At 44.9% G+C, this 21,416-nt stretch overlaps 1 protein-coding gene across 4 annotated transcripts in view; it reads left to right on the top strand.

Annotated features, from left to right (window-relative positions):
• Positions 1-21,416, top strand: part of CHD2 (chromodomain helicase DNA binding protein 2) — a 1,289,637-nt gene that overhangs the window by 1,263,115 nt on the left and 5,106 nt on the right. For all 4 annotated transcript variants that reach the window (XM_069625070.1, XM_069625072.1, XM_069625071.1 and 1 more), the window contains one exon: positions 3,317-3,563. In XM_069625070.1, the coding sequence (XP_069481171.1) occupies positions 3,317-3,563 (247 nt within the window). The remainder of the gene's footprint in view (positions 1-3,316; positions 3,564-21,416) is intronic.

The following is a 21,416-nucleotide window of genomic DNA, read 5'->3' as shown; positions in this document are numbered from 1 at the left end:
TTCCAGATAGACAAGACTGAAAAGGTAAAGAAACACAGCCTCCCAGAAGATTGATGGAGTTATGAAAACGTGCGTTTGGAGGAGAAGTCAATGCAGGAAAACTTGACTGGCAACAGAGTGCGCGCCTTGTCACTAATTCTTAACCCTTTACTGTGCATATATTGAGGCCATTCTTAGCCAACTGTAACTGTTAGGCAACATTTGTATGCAGTACCCTCTGGGAACACAACAAACAACTCTGACTACAGGTAGCCGCAACCCAACCTTTGGTATAAGCTTGTACTACACAGTTTTGGTAGCGTGTTGAGCAGCCAGGTTTATCTCAAGAGGGGTCAATGTGAGCTGTAGGGGAATTACACAGAGAATCACAGTGACAATTACTCAAATAAACTCTTACACACAAGGTTTCTTGAATAAACAATTATTAATTTATCAGTCATTTAGAATAAGCCTTTTTCAGGAGGGAGCAATATAATAGTAACACACAAATACACTTCAATATTGTACACTCTTAGTTTCTAAATCATCCAAGACCCTTTTGGGATGGCCCACAGACACAACCTACACCCTCAGGTGACTTCAATAGCTAGAGTGCTGGGGACATTATTATCTTACTGTTGGCATTTAGAATACTTTTAGAAGTTAGTTATTAGAACAACAAGAGACCACAAATATTCCTAATCAGGCAAATACTTTCGGTTTACGGGATCCAAGTCGTTCAATATAACAGGCTAGGCCAAAGTCAATGGGCAAAAGCCTTATATAGGATGAAGCACTTCTGGTAGGTAACTAGAAAAGTCTTTGCGCAAAGTTTTAGAAGTCTTTGAAGAAAAGAAGAACCAAATGGGCCACAAGCTGTTTAGACCTGTGAGAAGTAGAAGATGCAAGCAACTCTACAATGAGAGGTAAGTTATCTCAGAGTTTTACAGTACCTTTGTAATGAAGAAAAAGTGCAGCAGATGACTTCTGTTCCTGTGCAGCTCTGCAGATCTCGCTGTTCCTGGGCCTCAGTTTTGGTGGACAAGAGGGAGGACTTCGGGGACTCCTGCTAGACAATGGGACGGTCACCGCTCGCAACCGGCAATCTTTCCAACAAGTGGCACTTCAGTGTTTTAGCTCCTCGGGACTACCGCAAATAGCAACACCGCGGTTTCTGGCTGTCGAGACTTTCCCTGCTTCTGGGGTCCAGCACTCTGTTGAAGTGGCTCAGGCTCGGTCAGTCCTACTTCCTGGGAGTCCAGAGGATCTTCCTGGAGCTCTTGGCCAACCTATAGGCAACGCACACAATCTGGTGTTCCTCTCCCTGGCTATTCGGTTTCCAGCAGCACCCTGTGGAAATTCAACCAGCTCCGAGACGGATGTCCAGGTGGCTTACTTTGGAGTTGATTGGTCCCACCAACTCAAGGCGAGAAGTTGACCTTGCAGGGAAATGTTGAGTTCAGCACAGCAGCAGGGCTTCACCGGGCAAACCAACGGTCCAGGAGTTGCAGCAGGCGTCCTCTTTAAGTTCTTCTTCGGTTCCTTTGTCCAGTGGTCGGCTCTGCCTTCCAAGCCAAAAGCCTTGTCTTTTATTCAGTTCTCCCCCATTCATTCCAGCCTAGCTGTCAGTCACCCAGCAGGTTGGCTCTCCTTGCCGGACAGTCTGCCAGCCAATCATCACAGAGTGCATTTGGGTCTCCTAGGAGACTAAGCACAGGGAGTTTCGGGCACCTCCCTCACTTCCTGCCCACCATAGACACCCTGGAGCCAGAGGCAGGCTTCACTCATGAATCCTACCAAACGCAAAGCAAGCAATGGGGCCAAACCTGGTTTGGCGCGCAGAGTAAAACTCAAGAAGGACCTTTCCATAAAGAAACAGTGAAAAAAGAAGACCGGGGCCATTTTGACAAAATGGGCAGTCAGGGGTGCTTTAAAAACACACAATGGTAAGAAAAACCACTGCCACCAGCCATTACTTGTACGAAAGGGTAACATAAAAGAGTTACATGAGAAACTAGACAACGGGGCTACTAAGTAACCCCTCCAGCACCCTATTGTAAGATCATTTGAGCTGGGTCTAGAAAGTTACATTTAAACAGTTGAGTCAATTTCACTTCACTGCTCTTGGAAACAGTTGTTATCCAAGAGAAGGCATTTAAACCTTTGTGAAATCTAAAGAGACTTCCCTGTGTCACTGCACTGAAGGTGCTGTGTGACACAATGTAAATATGATGTCTATGGAATTTTTCAGACTCCACAACCAAAAGAAACGCAGTGTTCAAGAATCACATTAAAATACATGAGAGTGGGGAAAAAAGGTCTCACTCTCTCCAGGTTAAAAAAAAATCAAGTCCTCATAATCCAGCAAAGTTGCTGGGGTCTCTAAGGTGGAGGAAATTAGCACATTCCTGATAATACTCCCATACAGTTACAAACCCTAGAACTGTGCAAAGGTGCATAACAAAGGGTAATGTCCTTCTGCTGGTACCTACCCGGGACCTTGTGCCTTGTACAAGCCTAGATGAACCTGGTGGTGGGCACCATGTAAAAAGCAAAGATGACTGGTCTATGGGAACAATGCTGTATCATCAGAAGCGACATCACAACACAGAAGTTGTTGACTGACATGGCTGTTCAGTTTAAAATCCATCACCGTTTTTGCCCATGAACTCCATGAAATATTGTAGCAAACATGCCCAGCTGGGAGCCATACATGTCTGGTAATGGGCTGCCAGTCCTGAGGGCCTCCGCAAGGTCTACTGGCGATTAGCCGCCTGTACACCCCCACCCCCATCTCCTGCACCACCTCTCCCCCTAGGGTGTGAGTCATTGTTTTTTCTCGAGAGATGAGCTCTGTGCTATTATGTGTGTAGGTGTTTGCTGCCATTGCTCCAGCCCAACAGGTAAGTGGGAGGGGAAGGAAAGGGTAGGCTTTCTTTACAGAGGTGCAGGTGTGTGGGAGATAACTGGGAGAGGCTCCCTATTGCCTCACCACATTAAAAAAAGAAAAAGATGCTGCTGCCCAGGAAAGAGCCTTCGGTGGCTGGAAACAGCGGGTGGTACACTGTGTAATCTTGCCCACTATTCCAGCCACCTGATTGGCTGAGCAACCTTCCCTGGGTGCAATTTATGTTTTATTTTAGTTAAACAGGAACTGGGCCATGTGATCTTTAAAATGAGTGCCCCTGCCCCCAGAAAGGTCTAACCCTTGTAAGAGCACATGAAGACATCTAATATTTGTTTGACATCATTCCGTCATATTGAGCTTATTCCGTCACTTCTTGAATATTTTACCTTTTATTTTTACCTAACTTAAAGCTTTGTTTCTTTTGTGTAGAAAGAGGCGACTGGCCAAGAGAACGTAAGTTTGAATATGTTGGAAATAGCAACCAGCCCTGGGGGGGAGAAAGACACCAATATGAGCAAAACCGATTTAAGGATCGCCACTACGATGACCGTCGTCCTCATGGGGACCCCAGACGAAATTCTGAGAATTATCGACAAAATAATGCTTCCCGTAAAAGACCATACGATCAGTACAACGATGAAAGAGACCATAGAGGACACAGAGAATACTATGACAGGTAAAAATGTAATCTCGCAGCAAGTGATCACACAGCAAAGTAATGCTAGTATTTATCCATATCGCATTACAAAACTTAAAAAGTGATGTCTAGTCCTAAAAGGTTTTTTCGCTTAACCTGTTGCCAAAATTGAGACTGATATTTTGCTTTGTGCTCTGATATTAGATTGCCTTTTATCCTTATCTAGCATACATTAAGAACAAGTTGATTGCAAAGGTGTTATTATTTTTTGGGTGCACAAGTGATGGGGGACACCAGAAAATTCCAAGGAATTGTATAGTGATCTCGGCTGTGAATCCCATACACCCAGGGTTTCCAAGCAAAGTGGCATTCAGTCCAAATCGTATATAAATTTATATAAATGTACTGATCTATACAGTTCTTTAACTTTAGATTCATAGTTGTCAAGAATGTTGCAGTGAGCCTAGAGGTGAGGGTCGGAGTTGACTACTAATATGAATAGTTCAGCAATTCAGGCCAAGCTCCCAGGAGCAGAATAGAAAATAATACAGGTTAACACTTAAGAGGTGCCTGGTAGGAGTGCTGGACCAGTGCCTCCATAAATGCTGTACATGTCTCCCTTAGAATAAGGCTGGGTTGATGGATATAATTCTGACTGGTCAAGCAGGATAAAGGCCCTTTTAGGCTGTAGGAATGAGGGAATAAGGCTTGCAATCAAAACCACTTGGGTCCGTCTTGAAACACTGTCAAACGTTTGGGTACCCATTATCAGGAGGGATATCCCAATGCTTGTGTTCAAACCCCCGATTACTGCCCTTTTATAGCCAAGCAAGCTGTTCCTTTAGCTGCCCTATAACTCAACGTTAGTAAGAATTGATGCAGTTACACTGTGTGAGACTACACAACACTTATCTGCTTGGTATTAGGTAACCCACCTTTTGGTATAGGTCTGTACTACACAAGTTGGTAGTGTGACTGAGCAGCCAGGTCTATCTCAAGAGGGGTAAACGTAAGCTGTAGAGCTATACAAATGAAATCCGTAAATAAAAGTATCCAAGTAACACTTGCACTCAAAGTTTCAATTATAAATAGTTATTTAGTTAGTTAACATCAATTTTTAAATGAGCATTTTTAAAAGGGCAATTCGTGTAACAAGGTAAATATATTTTAAAGTTACTTTTCAGAATTAGAACAAGTTAGTGGATAATCTTTGGATATGCTTCTTACACAATTCCTACATCCTGAGGTGAGGGTCGGAGTTGACTACTAATATGAATAGTTCAGCAATTCAGGCCAAGCTCCCAGGAGCAGAATAGAAAATAATACAGGTTAACACTTAAGAGGTGCCTGGTAGGAGTGCTGGACCAGTGCCTCCATAAATGCTGTACATGTCTCCCTTAGAATAAGGCTGGGTTGATGGATATAATTCTGACTGGTCAAGCAGGATAAAGGCCCTTTTAGGCTGTAGGAATGAGGGAATAAGGCTTGCAATCAAAACCACTTGGGTCCGTCTTGAAACACTGTCAAACGTTTGGGTACCCATTATCAGGAGGGATATCCCAATGCTTGTGTTCAAACCCCCGATTACTGCCCTTTTATAGCCAAGCAAGCTGTTCCTTTAGCTGCCCTATAACTCAACGTTAGTAAGAATTGATGCAGTTACACTGTGTGAGACTACACAACACTTATCTGCTTGGTATTAGGTAACCCACCTTTTGGTATAGGTCTGTACTACACAAGTTGGTAGTGTGACTGAGCAGCCAGGTCTATCTCAAGAGGGGTAAACGTAAGCTGTAGAGCTATACAAATGAAATCCGTAAATAAAAGTATCCAAGTAACACTTGCACTCAAAGTTTCAATTATAAATAGTTATTTAGTTAGTTAACATCAATTTTTAAATGAGCATTTTTAAAAGGGCAATTCGTGTAACAAGGTAAATATATTTTAAAGTTACTTTTCAGAATTAGAACAAGTTAGTGGATAATCTTTGGATATGCTTCTTACACAATTCCTACATCCTGAGGTGACTTCAATCACAAAGACAGTAATGGCATTAATATATCACACTAGTTCTACTTTGCCAATTCTGAGGTTGCAGAAAGGAAAGGTTTAAGGAAGGAAAAGGTTAAACAGGTTCTCGGTAAATGTGAGGACAACTAAATCTTCCAATGAAATCTAGACAAGCATTTCCCAGCAGTAACAGTTGACAACAAGCTACCACTTATGAGGGACAAACAATATCAAAGTCAATGGACTAGAAGAGTCTTCTTGGAGCCAGGAGATCCAAAGTCAATTGGAACACAGTCTATGGTTCTGAGGCACTTCTTAGATCAGAAAGTCTTGCACAAGCTTGGCTTGAGTTTCCTGCTGAACCGACCGCCCCCTTCCCCCCGACTCCCCTGAGATTTCCTACATCGCGAACTCGGGTGCGGGCCGCGGGGTGGTATCCTCACCATACAAACTCCTCCTGACTGCCTCCCCACCACTGCCCTCCAGGGCCCGGGATGACTGGGCATCTGACCTGGAGTTGGATCTCACCTACCAACTTTGGACAAAAATGTGCTCCCACACTAGCAAAGTCTCCCTGAACTTTCGCTATCGCACTATTCAATACAAACTGGTGAACAGATTATACTATACCCCGCGCAGAGTTTCCCGGTTTTCTCGCTCCAACCCGAGACTCTGCCCTCGCTGTGGTGCTGAGAATGTGGGCCACCTCCGTATGTTTTGGGACTGTCCGAGGCTAACTACGTTTTGGTGCGAGATCCTGAAGACGCTGTCAAAAATCTGTGACACTGTTATTGAGCCTGACCCGCTTGGTGTTCTGTTCTGGGATATGGGGGGCTGATGGTGCCAGGGGGACTGCTAAATTGTCAAATGTGAGCTGCCTAATTGGCAAAAAATGTGTGCTTCAAAGTTGGAAGTCCTCCTCTCCCCCCACATTTCAGAAATGGTTGAATTTATTAACATGGTCCCGGAACTGTGAGAAGGAGTACCTCACTACCCTCCCGGCCCACTCCCGGCCTAAAAATTCCTGGTCTCCCTTCAGCAGCTATCTCAACAGCCTGGATGCGTCCTCCTCTGAGGACAACTCATCGCAATCTTCTTGAAGACTTATCTCAGCTCTGAAAATCTCGTGATGTTTTACTCATGTTTGTTTTCATATCACCGCTCATCTGTATCACTGCTCTCTGTCGATAATGTGTTGTGTCACCATTGGCTGCTCTGATGTATGTGTAAGCTATTCTCCTCTGCCTACAAAAAAAAAAGTAAGTCTTGCACAAAGTTAGGGAGTTTGTAGAAAAATGACTTGTAGGGTCACAAGCTGTTAAGCCTGTGAAAGGAGAGTTGGAACCAACTCTAAAAGGTAAGCCACTGCAATTTCCAACTGAGAAAAGCACAACTAAAAGGCAATAAGGTAAGTACCCCAAGCCTAAACAGTATCTCTGGTTTGAAGAACAGTGGTCCAGCTGGATTATGTTTTGATACAGCGGTGCAGACCCTGTGTTCCTGAGCCTCACTCATGGGGACAAGAGGGAGGACGTCTGGAGGGCTCCTGCTGCGGTACTTGGGAGGTCGGCACTTCACGTTTTCAGCACTTGGCAAACAGCACAGTCGCCGATCTCGGATACCGGTTGGACTTCCTTCACTCCTTGGGTCCTGCACTCTGGGGAGGGGGACTCAGGATCTGGTCATCCTGCTTCTGTAGGGTCCTTAGGAGACTCCTGGAGCGTCTAGCCGGATTTGTAACTGCATCAGACATTTCACTTGACTACGGATTACTCACCTCCTGGCATTTGGTTCTTGACTCAACGAAGAAGTACAGCCAGTCAGGGAAGATGGTCCAGTGGAGGTCCTCTCTGGGTTAGTTGGTCCTGCTAACCCAAGGGGAGAAGTCGTTCCGTCCAGAGCTTCTCTGTTAAAATGAAAAAGGAATTTCAGCACAGCAGCAGGGCTTCACCAGGCAATTCAAAGGTCCAGGAGGATGCAGCACGCTTCATTCACCGTTTCTACATCGGGTGTTTCTCCCAGTGGTCGACTCTGCCTCTAGTCCCAAAATCCTTGCCTAAAGCAGGTTTCTCCCATTCATGCGCATGCCCAGGCTGTCAATGAAACAGCAGGGTGACTGTCCTGAAAGGACTGCCAGCCAATCAGGACTTGTTGCATTCAGGCCTTCCTAGAGAAAAAGGACGGGAGGTTCAGGGCCCTCCCTCACACCCTGTCCTTCGAAACATACTGGAGCCAGGGAAAATGGCGAAAAAAGAAGACCGGGCCATTTTGACGAAATAGTCACCCATGGATGCTTTACTGCAGCTGAGGTTTCAGCCTGCGGTAGAAAAGCACAATGGTAGGAAAAATTAAACCACTGCCACCAGCCATTTAACGTAGTTGAGGTAACATAGAAATATCACTTGAGAAGGAAGGATACAGGGCTACTAAGGAACTCCCCAGCACACCACATAAGATGGTGTGTGCTGAACCTACAAAGAGAAAAGGAAAGTAACGTCAATTTCACTTTATTATTCTTGGGAACTGTAGTTAAAGGTGTTTAAACCTTATGATAAATCAAAGGATTTCTCTGGGACACTGCACTGAAGGTGCTGTGTGCTGTGTGTCGCCATACAAAAAGTAGATGCCTATGGAGTTTGTCAGACTCCAAAAACAGTGAAAACACATAATTCAAAATCCAGTCAAAACACATGAGTGAGAAAAAGGTCTCTCACTCCATTGTAAAAATTAAAAAGTCCTAAAGTCCAGCAAAAGAGCTGGGAGTCTCTAAGGTTGAAGGGAATTAGCACAGAAATAAGAATTCTCCTTAACACTCAACTTGACTTATAGCGGTGTAACATCCAGTGCACACCTGGCAGGAAGGGGTGGGGTAACTGAAACACAGTGCAACGATATATTGTTTTCAATGAAGTACTGTCCAAGACAAGTTCATGATTCACAGTTACTTTATTGTGCATGTTAGGAAGGATTTTCAGATCCATACCACGCAGATATTTCTGAATGGCCAACTTAGTTGATGATCAAGAGCTTTTCAACCAAACTCTCTCAAGGGAGCGTTGGCCAAGCAGTAAGGCATCAAGGACTAGTTTGCAAGTACAGTTTGCAGCGCTTTGAGCAGGGATGTCATTTGCGGGATACCAGGGGTCGCAGCTGTGACCCCTTTGGTCTCCCTTGATACCCCTAAAAAAATATATATATATTTTCTATTTTTTTAAATGTAAGCTCCTGGGCTGTGGACAGCACCATGTGGCTCTTTGTTTCTGGAGTGGCTGGCGTTCTTATTCAGGCCTCTTAATAAAAATAAATTTAAAAAAACACGGGGTTCCACAAGTGTAACACTTTGAGCAGTGACCCTAAATAAGAATGATTAGGAATAACAAATGATTTGTCTTTCTGGAATTTTGTACAATAATGGCTAGACTCATTAAAGGTTTATTTCAGGCGCATTTCAGGGGGTGAGTCACTGATTTAATCTGTTCTTAAACACCTCAACTCAGCCTTTCATCCATTTGAGGTCGATAAATAAGTACCAACACAGGTTGAGTCATTATTGTATGTATATTTGTTCTATATGAAGCGCTTAAGCGCAAGTTCACAGTAATTTGGTAATATGGCGCTATACACACTGATATTAATGATCCATATGGTGACTTGTATGTCACATTATAGTAGTTTCATAACCATATTTTTCGTAGTGTACTTGGAAACAATGCTATGTGACAGCACTTCATGATTTGTCAAGGGGTGAAAGGTTGTGTTCCATCGCTTCCCGTGAGGTCACTTCGGGGTGGGGTCAAATTACATCACTTCCTGTGATGTCATCAGAGGTCAAGAGTCATGTGATGTGACTTCTGCTACCTTTCGCATTTTCGTGAAATGACATCCCTGGCTTTGAGACAGCCACGTAATACAGAAGTATACTGTCTAGTAGGCCTTAACACTACTCATTAATATTATGCTCCAGAACATTCATATTCTATGTACATATATATATATATATATCCCCATGAAAAAATGTTGTGAAAGGGACATTATGGTTACATTTCTCTAATAAAAACCTGTGAAATTCAGTAAAAAAAATATTGTTTAGATTTTGCCCTGTAATCATAACACTGTACTACCCAAAGGTTTGGTAGACTGTCAAAGTAGCCAGGCTTATCTTATGAGTAGGACAATGAACCCAGCCAATACATTAGCCCAAAGAAACTCTTACATGCTGGAAGTTATAATAAAATATACTTTTATTTTATATACACAAGGCAAGGTAAGTAAATAGTATTTTTAGACAAACCAACACAAATAGAAAACATAAGCAACACTTTTCAGGTGACTGATTCAATAGTAGTGGCTGGCAGCCATATTGAACACAGTAAAATGACCGTTTCACTGCTTAATTAGTAGTGGCTTGCACCAACAATTCGCACAGTTAAATGACAGTTTCATTCCTTTGTAAAGTCACTCAGACAAAGGTTGATTGGAAGGAAAAAAGGTTAATCAGCACTTGCAACAGCAATCTACTTCTTAGCAACACTTTTTTTCAAGGCTTCTAATGCTTTAGCAGTCCAATCCCTAACGAGTCGAGATTTCATCAAAGTCAGTTGAGGAGGGTTGCAAAGTCTTATGCAGCAGAAAAGGCATGCTTTACTTACTTTAAATAGAAGACTTTAGTGGAATACAAAAGTTAGTAGGGGCCTTGTGTTAGGCGAAGTTTGCATGCAGTCCCCTCTGGCAACACTACAAACAACTCTGACTATGGGTATAGGAAACCCAACCTTTGGTATAAGCTTGTACTACACAGTTTTGATAGCGTGTTGAGCAGCCAGGCTTATCTCAAGAGGGGTCAATGTGAGCAGTAGGGGAGTTACACAGAGAATCGCAGTGACAAGTATTCAAATAAACACTTATACTCAAGGTTTCTTGAATAAACAATGATTAATTTATTGATCAGTCAGTTAGAATAAGCCTTATTCAGAAGGGAGCAATATAATAGTAACACACAAATACACTTCAATACTGTACACTCTTAGTTTCTAAATCAGTAAAGACCCTTTTGGGATGGCCCACAGTCGCAACCTACACCCTCAGGTGACTTCAAAAGCTAGGGTGCTGGGGACATTAATATCTTACTGTTGGCATTTAGAATACTTTTAGAAGGTGGTAAAAGGGAAAGGTTATTAGAACAAGAGACCACAAATATTCTTAAGCAGGCAAACACTTTTGGATCCCCTAAGAAGAGTGGTTCAGTACAACAGGCTAAGCCAAAGTCAATGGCCAAAAGTCTTACATAGGATGAAGCACTTCTGTTAGGTAAGTAGAAAAGTCTTTGCACAATGTTTTAGAAGTCTTTGAAGAAAAGAAGAATCAAATTTAGGACCACAAGCTGATTCGTCTTGCGAGTGGTAGAAGATGCAAGCAACTCTACAATGAGAGGTAAGTTCTCTCAGACTTTACAGTATGTTTGTATTGAAAAAAAAGTGCAGCAGATGACTTTTGTTCCTCTGCAGATCTCACTGTTCCTGAGCCTCAGTTGTGGGGACAAGAGGGAGGACGTCTGGGGACTCCTGCTCTGCAATGGGATGGTCACCGCTCGCAACCGGCAATCTTTCCAACAAGTGGCACTTTGGTGTTTCAGCTCCTCGGGACTACCACACATAGTAACACCACAGTTCTTGGCTGTCGAGATGGACTTTCCTTGCTTCTGGGGTCCAGCACTCTGTTGGGCTGGCTCAGGCTCGGTCGATCCTTGTTCCTGGGAGTCCGGAGGATCTACCTGGAGCTCTTGGCCAACTTAAAAGCAACGCACACAATGTAGTGTTCCTCTCCCTGGGTATATGGTTTCCAGCAGCAACTCTTTGGAAATTCAACCAGCTTCGAGAAGGATGTCCAGGTGGCTTACTTTGGAGTTGATTGGTCCAACCAACTCAAGGGGAGAAGTCGTCCTTGCAGGGGCTTCTCTGTCGATACAAATTAGTTTCAGCACAGCAACAGGGCTTCACTGGGAAAACCAACGGTCCAGGAGTTGCTGCAGGTTTCCTCTTCAAGTTCTTCTTCGGTTCCTTCGTCCAGTGGTCGACTCTGCCTTCCAAGCCAAAAGCCTCGCCTTTTATTCAGTTCTCTCCCATTTATTCCAGCCTAGATGCCAATCACCCAGAATGATTGATGTCCTTGCCGGACAGTCAGACGGCCAATCACCACAGAGTGCATTTGGGTCTCCTAGGAGACTAAGCACAGGGAGTTCCGAGCACCTCCCTCACTCCTTGCTTACCCCAGACACCCTGGTGCCAGAGGCGGGATTCACTTGTGAATCCCGCCAAAGGCAAAGCGCACAATGGGACCCAACCTGGTTTGGCTCGCAGAGTAAATCTCAAGAAGGGCCTTTCCACCAAGAAATGGCGAAAAAAGACGACCAGGGCCATTTTGACAAAAATGGCACCCTTGGGTGCTTTACTGCATCTGTGAACGCAGCCCGCAGTAAATGCACTGCACGGTAGTTAAAACGAAACCACTGCCACCAGCCATTCAGTGAGAAAAAGGTAACATAAAAAATGTTACATGAGAAGCTAGACAAAGGGGATACTAGGTAACTCTTCCAGCACCCTATTGTAAGATGGTGTGCGCTGGGTCTAGAAAGTCACAATGTAAGTAAAGTCAATTTCACTTTACTGCTCTTGGAAACAGTAGTTTAGCCAATAGAAGGTGTTTAAACCTTTGAGAAATCTGAAAGACTTCCCTGTGTCACTGCACTGAAGGTGCTGTGTGAAACCATGTAAAAGATGATGCTTATGGAGTTTGTCAGGCTCAACAACCAAAAGAAACGGTGTTCAAGATCACATTAAAATTCATGAGAGAGGGGGGAAAAAGAGTCTCACTCTCTCTAGGTTAAAAAAATCAAGTCCTCAAAATCCAGCAAAGTTGCTGGGGGTCTCTAAGGTGGAGGGAATGAGCACATTTCTGAGAATTCTCGCTAACACTTTGTAAATGGCTCCATGTAGGAGCACAAGCTGTTAAGCTTGGGCAATGGGTATGGGTGACCACCCAAACACCTGGTGTTGGGTAAGATGTTCATATTTATGAAAAATCTACCTGACCTGTCAACTCCAGAACATTTTGCTTGGACTTGATTATTTTCTCTTGTCCCTAGGTGAAGGGGAATCCTTTTCCCCGCTCACCTAGTCTTTTACTCTTTTTTTATGGGTGACTTTTTTTATGCCTCTCCATAGTGTGTGGTTGGAGTTATCGTTTCCTATAACATTTAGCCTTAGGCTGGGTTGACCGTTTGACAGGTTATTTATAACCTTCAGGCTTCCGTGTTAATTTCTCTTTAAATGTACGGTGATTTACTGTTCCAAAGGGGTAAAGAGGGATTTTCATTCCCATTACATGTTATGTATGATATGATAGGTTATTTATAAAGCGCTTAATACCCATAGGTTTCTAAGCGTGTACCTGGGGATCGAACCTGTGGTGCTCTGTGTCGTCTTGCTTCCAAGGCGAGCACGTTGCAGCTGAGCTATCCTCCCATGTAATGAGCCAGCACAACCCACCTCATGTGGAGTTCTGGGGGATACAATGTATCCCCTTTCCTACATACCTGGTAAGATTTCTGTTACAATTGCAAGTTTACTTGAATGGCTTGTGGCACTGTAAATACTTTTATAACTTTTAGTCATTACTCGCAGGCTGTTACATCAGCCTCGCTAATGCACAGTAGCTAAGTCGCCCACTGGAGCTGAATCCGACGAGGAAGATGAAGAAAAGACGTCTGTAGTGATTTCCAGCAACCAGAGAGCCTGCTGTGTATTGGCCCGTGGGTCCCGAATGCAACGACTCCTACCCAGAGGCTGGTGAGATCCACTAGTCTTGAGAAGACCTCTAAAACTAGCCATCTATGGACAGATTTTGCTTGAACCATTTGTATTTGTTTATTTATAACGCGAAAGCCATCAAGCCCGGAGTCATCAGGGCGCAATTTGTACAAAGTTACAAAAGTGCATATATACAGACATATAAATTACATTAAGAGAATACTAACATTGTTTCTATATACATACATTACAAAGGTTACAGTGCCGCTAAGGCTTAACAGTGGATATAACCATAGGGTGTACAGAAAGTAGTAACGGAGGTCAGCGGGCCAGAGTATGTAAGACAAGGACGCAGAGCATGTCTTAGTGCTGGTCAAAAAGCCAAGATTTGGTTTTGGCCTTGAAAGTGTTGAATGAGTCGTCAGCTCTGATTGTAGCGGGGAGGGAGTTCCATAGCTTAGAGGCAAGTACAGGGAAGTTGGTGCCCCCTGCTTTTTGAAGTTTAAACCTAGGGATCGATAGACTGTGGGTCTGGGTAGTTCTTGCAGGTCGGGAGGTTGAGTGACGAGACAGCCGACTGCAGAGGTAGATAGGGGCCTTGTTAGCCAAGCATTTGTGCGTGAGGGCAAGTGTTTTTAGTGAGATTCTCTGCTTGACAGGTAGCCACTTTAGGTTGGTTCTGGATTCTGAAATGTGGTGGTTGCGGGGGATGTTTAGGACAGCTCGAATGGCATTGTTCTGGGTTGTTTGGAGTTTATTCTGTTCTCTTGGCTGGTCCCTAAGTAAAGAGCACTACAATAATCAATTGTGGCCATAATGAGAGTTCGAGCTAGTGTGACACTGTTAGGGGGTGGTAAGAAACGGTCTGCAAGCTGCAATAAGTTTGCACGTGTATGCAGAGGCAGATCTGACTGCATTTATTTGTCGAGATAAGGATAGGGTGGCGTCAAGGTAAAAACCTAACGTTTTGGTATCTTTCGAGACTCGTATGGTATTACTGTCTATGGTGAATGACTGATAGGACGGATTTAGTTTGCTCAGGCGTTGTGAGGTGCCCAGGATAAGGAGCTCCGTCTTGTTGTCATTTAGGCATAACTGGTGTTGGGCCATCCAGGCTTGGATGACCAGGTAGACGTCGTTAAGGGCCTTAGTGTCAGCTAGATAATCACCTGTGATGGGAATGAGTATCTGGGTGTCATCCGCATAGTTAGTGTAGGAGACACCAAGATAGTCCAGCACATCAAAGAGTGGTTTCGTGAAAATGTTATAAAGTGTAGGTGACGTGCAAGATCCCTGAGGTACGCCGCAGGGAATTAGGGAAGGGTCCGCAGCTGCGGATGGGGCAAAGGCCCTCATGGTACTATTGCTCAAAAAGGATTTGATCCAGGCCGCAGCAGAGGACGAGAAGTTGGCAGCAGAGTGGAGGTGCCTGCATAGGATCTGGTGGTTGACCAAATCAAATGCGGCAGAGAGGTCGAGGAGTAGTAGCATTGCTAGTTTGCCCTTATCCTTCAATACCTCAATTTGGGTTTTAAGGTCTATTAAAGCCGTTTCCGTCCCGTGTCTGGGTCGAAATCCGGATTGTCGTAGACCTAGCAGATTGTTAGATTCCAAGTAATCTTGGATCTGAAGGTATGCTGCGCGGTCTAAAATCTTAAGCAAAAACGGTACCGTGGTGATAGGTCGGAAGTTAGTAGGTATGCTTGGGTCTAGGGATGGTTTTTTGTGCAGTGGGATCACCCAAGCGTCCTTAAGGTTGTCTGGGACAATGCCTGTGTTAAAGGTGGAGTTGATGAAAGCCATAATAAATGGGGCCAGATCATGTGCAGAGTCCTTAATGATGGGCGCTGGGCCAGGGTCACCTTGGCAGTTGGATGGTTTAATTCTCAGGATGATATTTTCTACCTCGGTAGCGGTGAGAAGGCAAATGGTTTGGTTTTAGCAGTGTCTAGAGGGAGGGCCCTAGCAGGGGAGAGTGAACGGTTGTCGAGCTTCAGACTGTCCTGCTTGTCTTTAATTTTAGATTGTAGCGTAGAGATTTTATTCAGTAAGGCAGCTTGAATGTTAGCACACCATTTACTATCTTTCGTGCAAGTGTCTGGGGGGGAGACTGGAGTTTCTAGCTCTTTTAGAATTCTGAAGAGTTCCTTTGTATTCAAATCGGCTTGCAGAATACGATTGTTAAGAGACTCTTTTTTTGCAGTGATGATGGCATCTTTGTAGGTGGGTGAGGCAAGAAGGAAACCATCTTTATGGTCATCAGAAGGGTGGCTTTTCCAGCGATTTTCAGCACAGCGTTTAACTTTGCGGAGCATTCTTAACTGTGGGGTGAACCATGAATTAAGATATGCTTGTGGTTTCGCCTTCCTAAGTTTGATGGGTGCTATAGAGTCTATGGCCGTGAGCATAGTTTGGTTATAGGTGTCTGCTAGGGAGGTGGGATCAGAGCAGGTGTTGGTGGCCGCATTGAAGGAAGGGAGTAACAGTGGGCGGAGTTTCTCCTTAGTTATGTCCTTTTGACTTCTAGTAGGGAGTGCTGGGGCTATCGGTGTCGGGGCTCGCGGGGTTGCTTCAATATTAAAAGTTATGATGTGATGGTCAGACCATAAGCAAGAGGTATTTTCGAGAACCTTGATATTGCAGTTAGATCCGGCTAATCAGTCAAGGGTCCTGCCTTTGATATGGGTGGGTTATTGAATCTATAAGGTGAGGCCGAGGTCAGTTAGAACATTCTCCAGATCTATTGCCACAGGATCTTTTGGGTCACCAAGACCTAAGTTAAGGTCGCCTAGGATGATTGTGAATTATTTTTAGTTTTGTCAAGGAGGAGAGTGGATATTTCACCTACAAAGGTCGGTGCCGGACCTGGGGGCTTATAGATAAGGTGGAGGGTGGCCGTTTGGTTAGGCGTAAGTGATAGTTTGACTGATAACTCGGCTGATTCGAGTTTGGAGTCGGATACTACTCTTAGGACAAGAGAGTTTTTATGGATGAAGGCCATGCCACGCCTCTGGATTGGGCAGTGGTACGGTCACATCGCGTGATGCCGTAGTCAGGCGGTAAATCCAAGGATAGTTAGGGGCCAGATGCGGCATGTAGCCAAGTTTCGGATATAGCGATGAAGTCAAGGTCAGAGGTGGTGATGAGGTCAGCAATGTCTAATGTGTGTGCTGTGAGAGATCTAGCGTTGATAAGGGCGCCCTTGAACACAGGCAGTTTAACCCCTGTGGTAGTGGATATGCATGTAGCGGTAGATGAGGGTGAGCCAGGTGGCGTATGTGAAGTTTGCTTGGTGACGTTGTTGCGGGAGTGTCATAGGCGGAATCTAGTGCCTAGTCTCTGTGTCTAAGAAGGAGGGGGCCAGGTTGGTTAGGTGTGGGTTTCCTGGCAAAGTGTTCCAGCCACAGAGCTGGGTCATTAAGGTATTGGTTAATATGGTTACTACAGTAGTGTAAACCTGCGGTGGTTGCTGCAGGGCTCATTATAGAGGTCACAGTCGGCAGTGCCTGGTGGTGTAGGTTCGGGCAGGCCAGATTATTAGGTGGCTGATCGGGTCTGACCCAAAGGGGGAAGGTTGTTGCAGTGGGTACGTTGCAGGGCCACTTTGACATTTATTTGGTCACTTTCAATTGATCTCCCTCTGCCGGGCTTGGATGAAATGTATCTCCTTTTGTTACTTCTCAGCTGCATATTTTACAAAGACCTTCCATTGAGCACCCACGCGGTGCCAGACCACTCTGTCAAAGGTATTGTAGCTTGCTTTAAAGTTCAATCACTCAGCAGCGTTTCAACTTCACTTGCGTCTCTTATCACACGCGTTTTAACAATGTTCGTTACAGCGTTGTGACTTACAACCGTGGCTTCAACACAGACCGGTCTTGCATCAGTCTCCCCAACTCACTGGCTGTGTTGATTTCACTGAAGCAGCTTTGTTCTTGGAGCAAATGACGGTAGCACGGCGGCTGGTGATTCTCCCTGTCCTGATTATTGAGGAGGACCCTTGGTATCTCTGACACACAATGCAGAATTCTTCAGCCTGCTTTCCTGGTCTTGAGCTTCTATTTTCGAGGTCCAGGGAAAGTAATGGTTCCTTGTCAAAAAGGTCAAGGGAATTTCCCTCCTTGCGATCCCTTTTGGTTTTGCTGTTTTTCCTCTCCTGCTCAGCTGCCGTCTCGAAACTGCTGTTTCCTCCTGTGCTTTGCCCCGCTCAGAGTGTACTCTCATGCTCTGCCTTTTATCCATGTGAGGAAGCGTATTGGAAGTCAGGTGTGTGTGATGGTCAGTAATTGCCTGTCCTCGCCTGACCATGATATCGGGACACGTTGGGTATGCTGCTGTGTTGTTAGTCTCGTTTCTCTTATAGCGGACTGTCTGTGAGAAAGTGTTTGTGTTGAAAAGGGGGGGGGGGCTGGAATTCCTAAATATCCTACCTGGTAGGATGGGGTAAAGGTGTATTAGGGAATGGGATATCACGTCTCACCATCTGGTGTCCCACTCCCTGAAGATCGCTCACCCAGGCGATTCTCCCGTAATGGTTCATCCGCAGGAATTGGATCCAAAAGTGATGGCCGTGTCCTTGTCACCTAGATGACAGATTCCTGGGGACTAGTGGGTGAGACACCTTCTGGTTTCTCACAAAATGTACTGCTGTGTAATCGTATTCATGAGCATGTGAATCCATGGACGACCCCATGTTGGAGAAGGAACAGGTTACTTACCTGTAACACCCGTTATCTGCATGGGTCTTGCTTGGATTCACATGCAAACCCCCGCTCCTCCCCCACTATGGCTCTTCCTGGTGCATTCTGCCGCTTTACATGCTGTATCAAATCTGAAGATGGCCTCCAGGGGTGGAGTTTAGGACGAGTGTCGTTGGCTGGGGGTAGTATGACCCAAGGGTCAATGATTGGTTATAGAGGAGACCAGCAGTTTTCAGTCTAAAGCAAAATGGCTTTCTTTTTTACCGAGAATTCCAAGTCTGACAACAGGGAATATTCATGAGCATGTGAATTCATGCAAGGCCCATGCTGGAGAACAGGAGTTACAGATAAGTAAATTGTTCCTTTTATTGAATTTTCTCTAAAACATGAATGTCTTTGTGCTCAAATGAACTGTCCATTGTGCTATACAAGTTTTGGAAAAAGTTATTTTTATTATCTTTCCATTAACCCCTTTAAGTATTTTTTTCTTTTATTTTTTATGTTTAGAATCAAAAAAGGAGTAGCTATATAAGGAGGATGTAGTCACTTCAGAGAGAAGCAAGAGTAAGGCAGATGGGAGGAAGCATTTAAGACCGGGAAGACACACAATGTTAATAGGGCAGTGATGAAAGTCGGGGGAGGAATAGAAGAGGGAAAATGAATGTTACAAGTTAGAGTCCTTAGGCGTCACATTCATTTGTTGACAATCAACGTACAACTTTAATGGTCTTGTTGCCAAAATTAAATTCTTCCGAAATTTGCCCCCAAGAAGAAAAAAGAAATAGGGGAGCTGTGATTCTTTAGCAGCAGTTTGTGTGATCAGGAAAGAAGGATGACAGTTGGCAAGGACCCCCAAATATTGAGAAATCTTAATATTTCATTTATTTAAGCAGAGCACATTTACTCTTGGGTAAGAGGAGCTTCATGTTGGGTCAATGATAAGGAGTGACATATTGGCTTACCAGGGGCCCATGCGGTACAGAGAGCCCCCGCTGTCCCATGTCTGAGGGCTACCCTGCCCCCATGACACGGATGGGGACCTTTGGCACCTCTGCTCTGTGCAAGACAGGAAATGCTCTCGTCTGCAAAGAGCAATGAGCTGAGGCCTGCCTGCAGAGTCCCTCGGAGCAACGGATTCGCTGAAAAAAGGAAGGAAATATTTATTTTTTGTAAGTGTCTGTGCAATGGTGTGTGTATATGTATATTATCTAATCTGTGTGATTGAGTGAGGGTATGATGTATGGGTGACTGAGTGTATGTATGTATGTATGCGTGAGGGTATCGTGAATGGCTGCGTGTTTAAGCAAGTGAATGCCTGCGAGTGTTTGTTTGCTTGTGTTTAATGCTGTACTGAATGGCCGTCTTTGGGGGGTGGGAGTTAGAGGGGATGGGTGGGGGTGCATATGTATATTATGTAATGTGAGTGAATGAGTGTATGATGCATGGGTGGTTGGGTGTGTGTGTACGGTGCATAGATGCACGCGTAAAGGATCGTTTGAATGGTGAGTGAATGCGTGTGTGCTTCTGTTTAATAATAGAATAAAATAAAATTTAATAAAATAGGCAACCACACAATAAAGACCCACTGGGAAATCTCCAGAGTTCCCTGTTGGCTATTCCACGCCTGCTTATATGCTAATACTGGCATGTATAAGTGCAGCCATTAAGGACATGTATGGGAACAGCCAGCGTGGAAGTGTTTGTACTAGCAGATATTGTGGTCAAAGTTTTGTGAATAGTTTTTTTAGGTATAGTTACCCAACAACACCATTTATAAACGGTCTGGCTTTTTACCCAATTTTTCACGAAATGTGCTGTTTAATGTACCATTTTAACCCATTACACAAACATATTTATATGGAGGAAGATTTCGGGTGGAGGTTTATAGCACAATGGAGCAGGCAGAGCAGGCAGACTGGACATTTTCTTTCTTTGGCATGGTATTTTTTACTCGCAGAAAGGGCAAGGCCAATATGATGTGTGATCTTACATGGGGAGGGCGCAGGCACTTGTGCAGTCAGCAAGTAAATGTTTTCTTACGATGGCAGTGCTTGTTTTACTGGTGTTAAAGGCAAAGTTCTTACATGTTGGGTTCAAGTGTACGTGCAGCCAAACAAAGTAATGGTTCATACTGTAGCGTTGCATGTTTACTGGCATTGAGGGCATAGTCCACTGCTCTCAAATCTTGACGCTAACTCTCCCTCTGTTCTCATTCTTCCCGATCTTTCTTCTGCTTTCGATATGGTAAACCACAACATCCAGATCGCCCGTCTCTGTGTTACCCTGGGCTTCACAAATCCAGTCCTGGCGTGGCTCGCCTCCTTTCTCTCGGACCTGCCCTCCCAGGTGGAACTCTGACCTTTTCTCTCCTCTACCACTCTCTCCGCTTGTGGTGTCCCCCAGGGATCTAACCTTTCACTCTGGTTTTTCAACATCTACATGGCCCCCTTAGCCCACAGGATCTCTACCTTTACCTCTAACTTTCAGTGTTATGCAGATGACGCGCAGCTCTCTCTCAGGCTACCCTCTGCCTCCTCCTCGCTTATCCCATATTGTCTATCCGCAATTCAGGCTTGGTGTGCTGCTAATGATCTCTGCCTGAATGCCAGTAAGACCGAGATCGTGCTCATTGGGTCCCCTGCTCCAGCGTTCCCACTCTCTCATTGGCCTGCCTCCGTTGGCCCTGTGCCCTCGCCTACCAGTGAAGCAAAACATCTTGGACATCTCCAAAAAGTCCAACTATCAACTGCACCTCCTCAAAGGTATTCTACCTTTTCTCACTTCCCCTGGGTACTCATCACCTAGAGAGCCCTGGTTCTCTCTAGGCTGGACTATTTCAACAGCCTCTTTCTCAATCTTCCTTCTTCTACTCTCCGTCCTCTACAACTCATCCAGAACAGAACCGCAAGACTTATCCTTGCCCTCATGCCCTGGGACTAAATCTCTCCGGCACTGAAATCCCTCCACTGGCTCCCGGTGGCTGCAAGGATCAAGTTCAAGATCCTCTGCATAATCTACAAGGCTTTCAGGGTCTGGGGCCCGCACTATCTACAACGCTCTCTTCCTAAATACTCTCTCTCTAGAGCCCGTCGTACGTTGTGCTCCAACTCTCTCTGCAGGTGAGCTACCTTCACAAACAGAGATTAGGGGGTAGATATTTATCCTCTACAGGTGCCTCCCTCTGGAACAGCCTCCCTGCCCCTCTGTCTGGAGCCGGAACACCTTAAATTCCTGAAACTCTTTAAGACCTTCCTTTTCTCTACCTCCTTCTCTCCCTCTCGCTTGCTAACCTCCTTTCCTTTCTCTCCTCCCTCCTTCTCCCCCTAACTCTGTTCAGTTTTTACTGACTGGTTACCTGGTTCGCCTCCAGAGCCTAA

This window comes from Ambystoma mexicanum, chromosome 11 (assembly GCF_040938575.1).
Source record: "Ambystoma mexicanum isolate Mex_15411 chromosome 11, UKY_AmexF1_1, whole genome shotgun sequence".
Lineage (NCBI taxonomy): Eukaryota > Metazoa > Chordata > Amphibia > Caudata > Ambystomatidae > Ambystoma > Ambystoma mexicanum.
The sequence above is the reverse complement of the archived record's forward strand: the minus strand, read 5'-3'. Positions and strand labels throughout refer to the sequence as shown.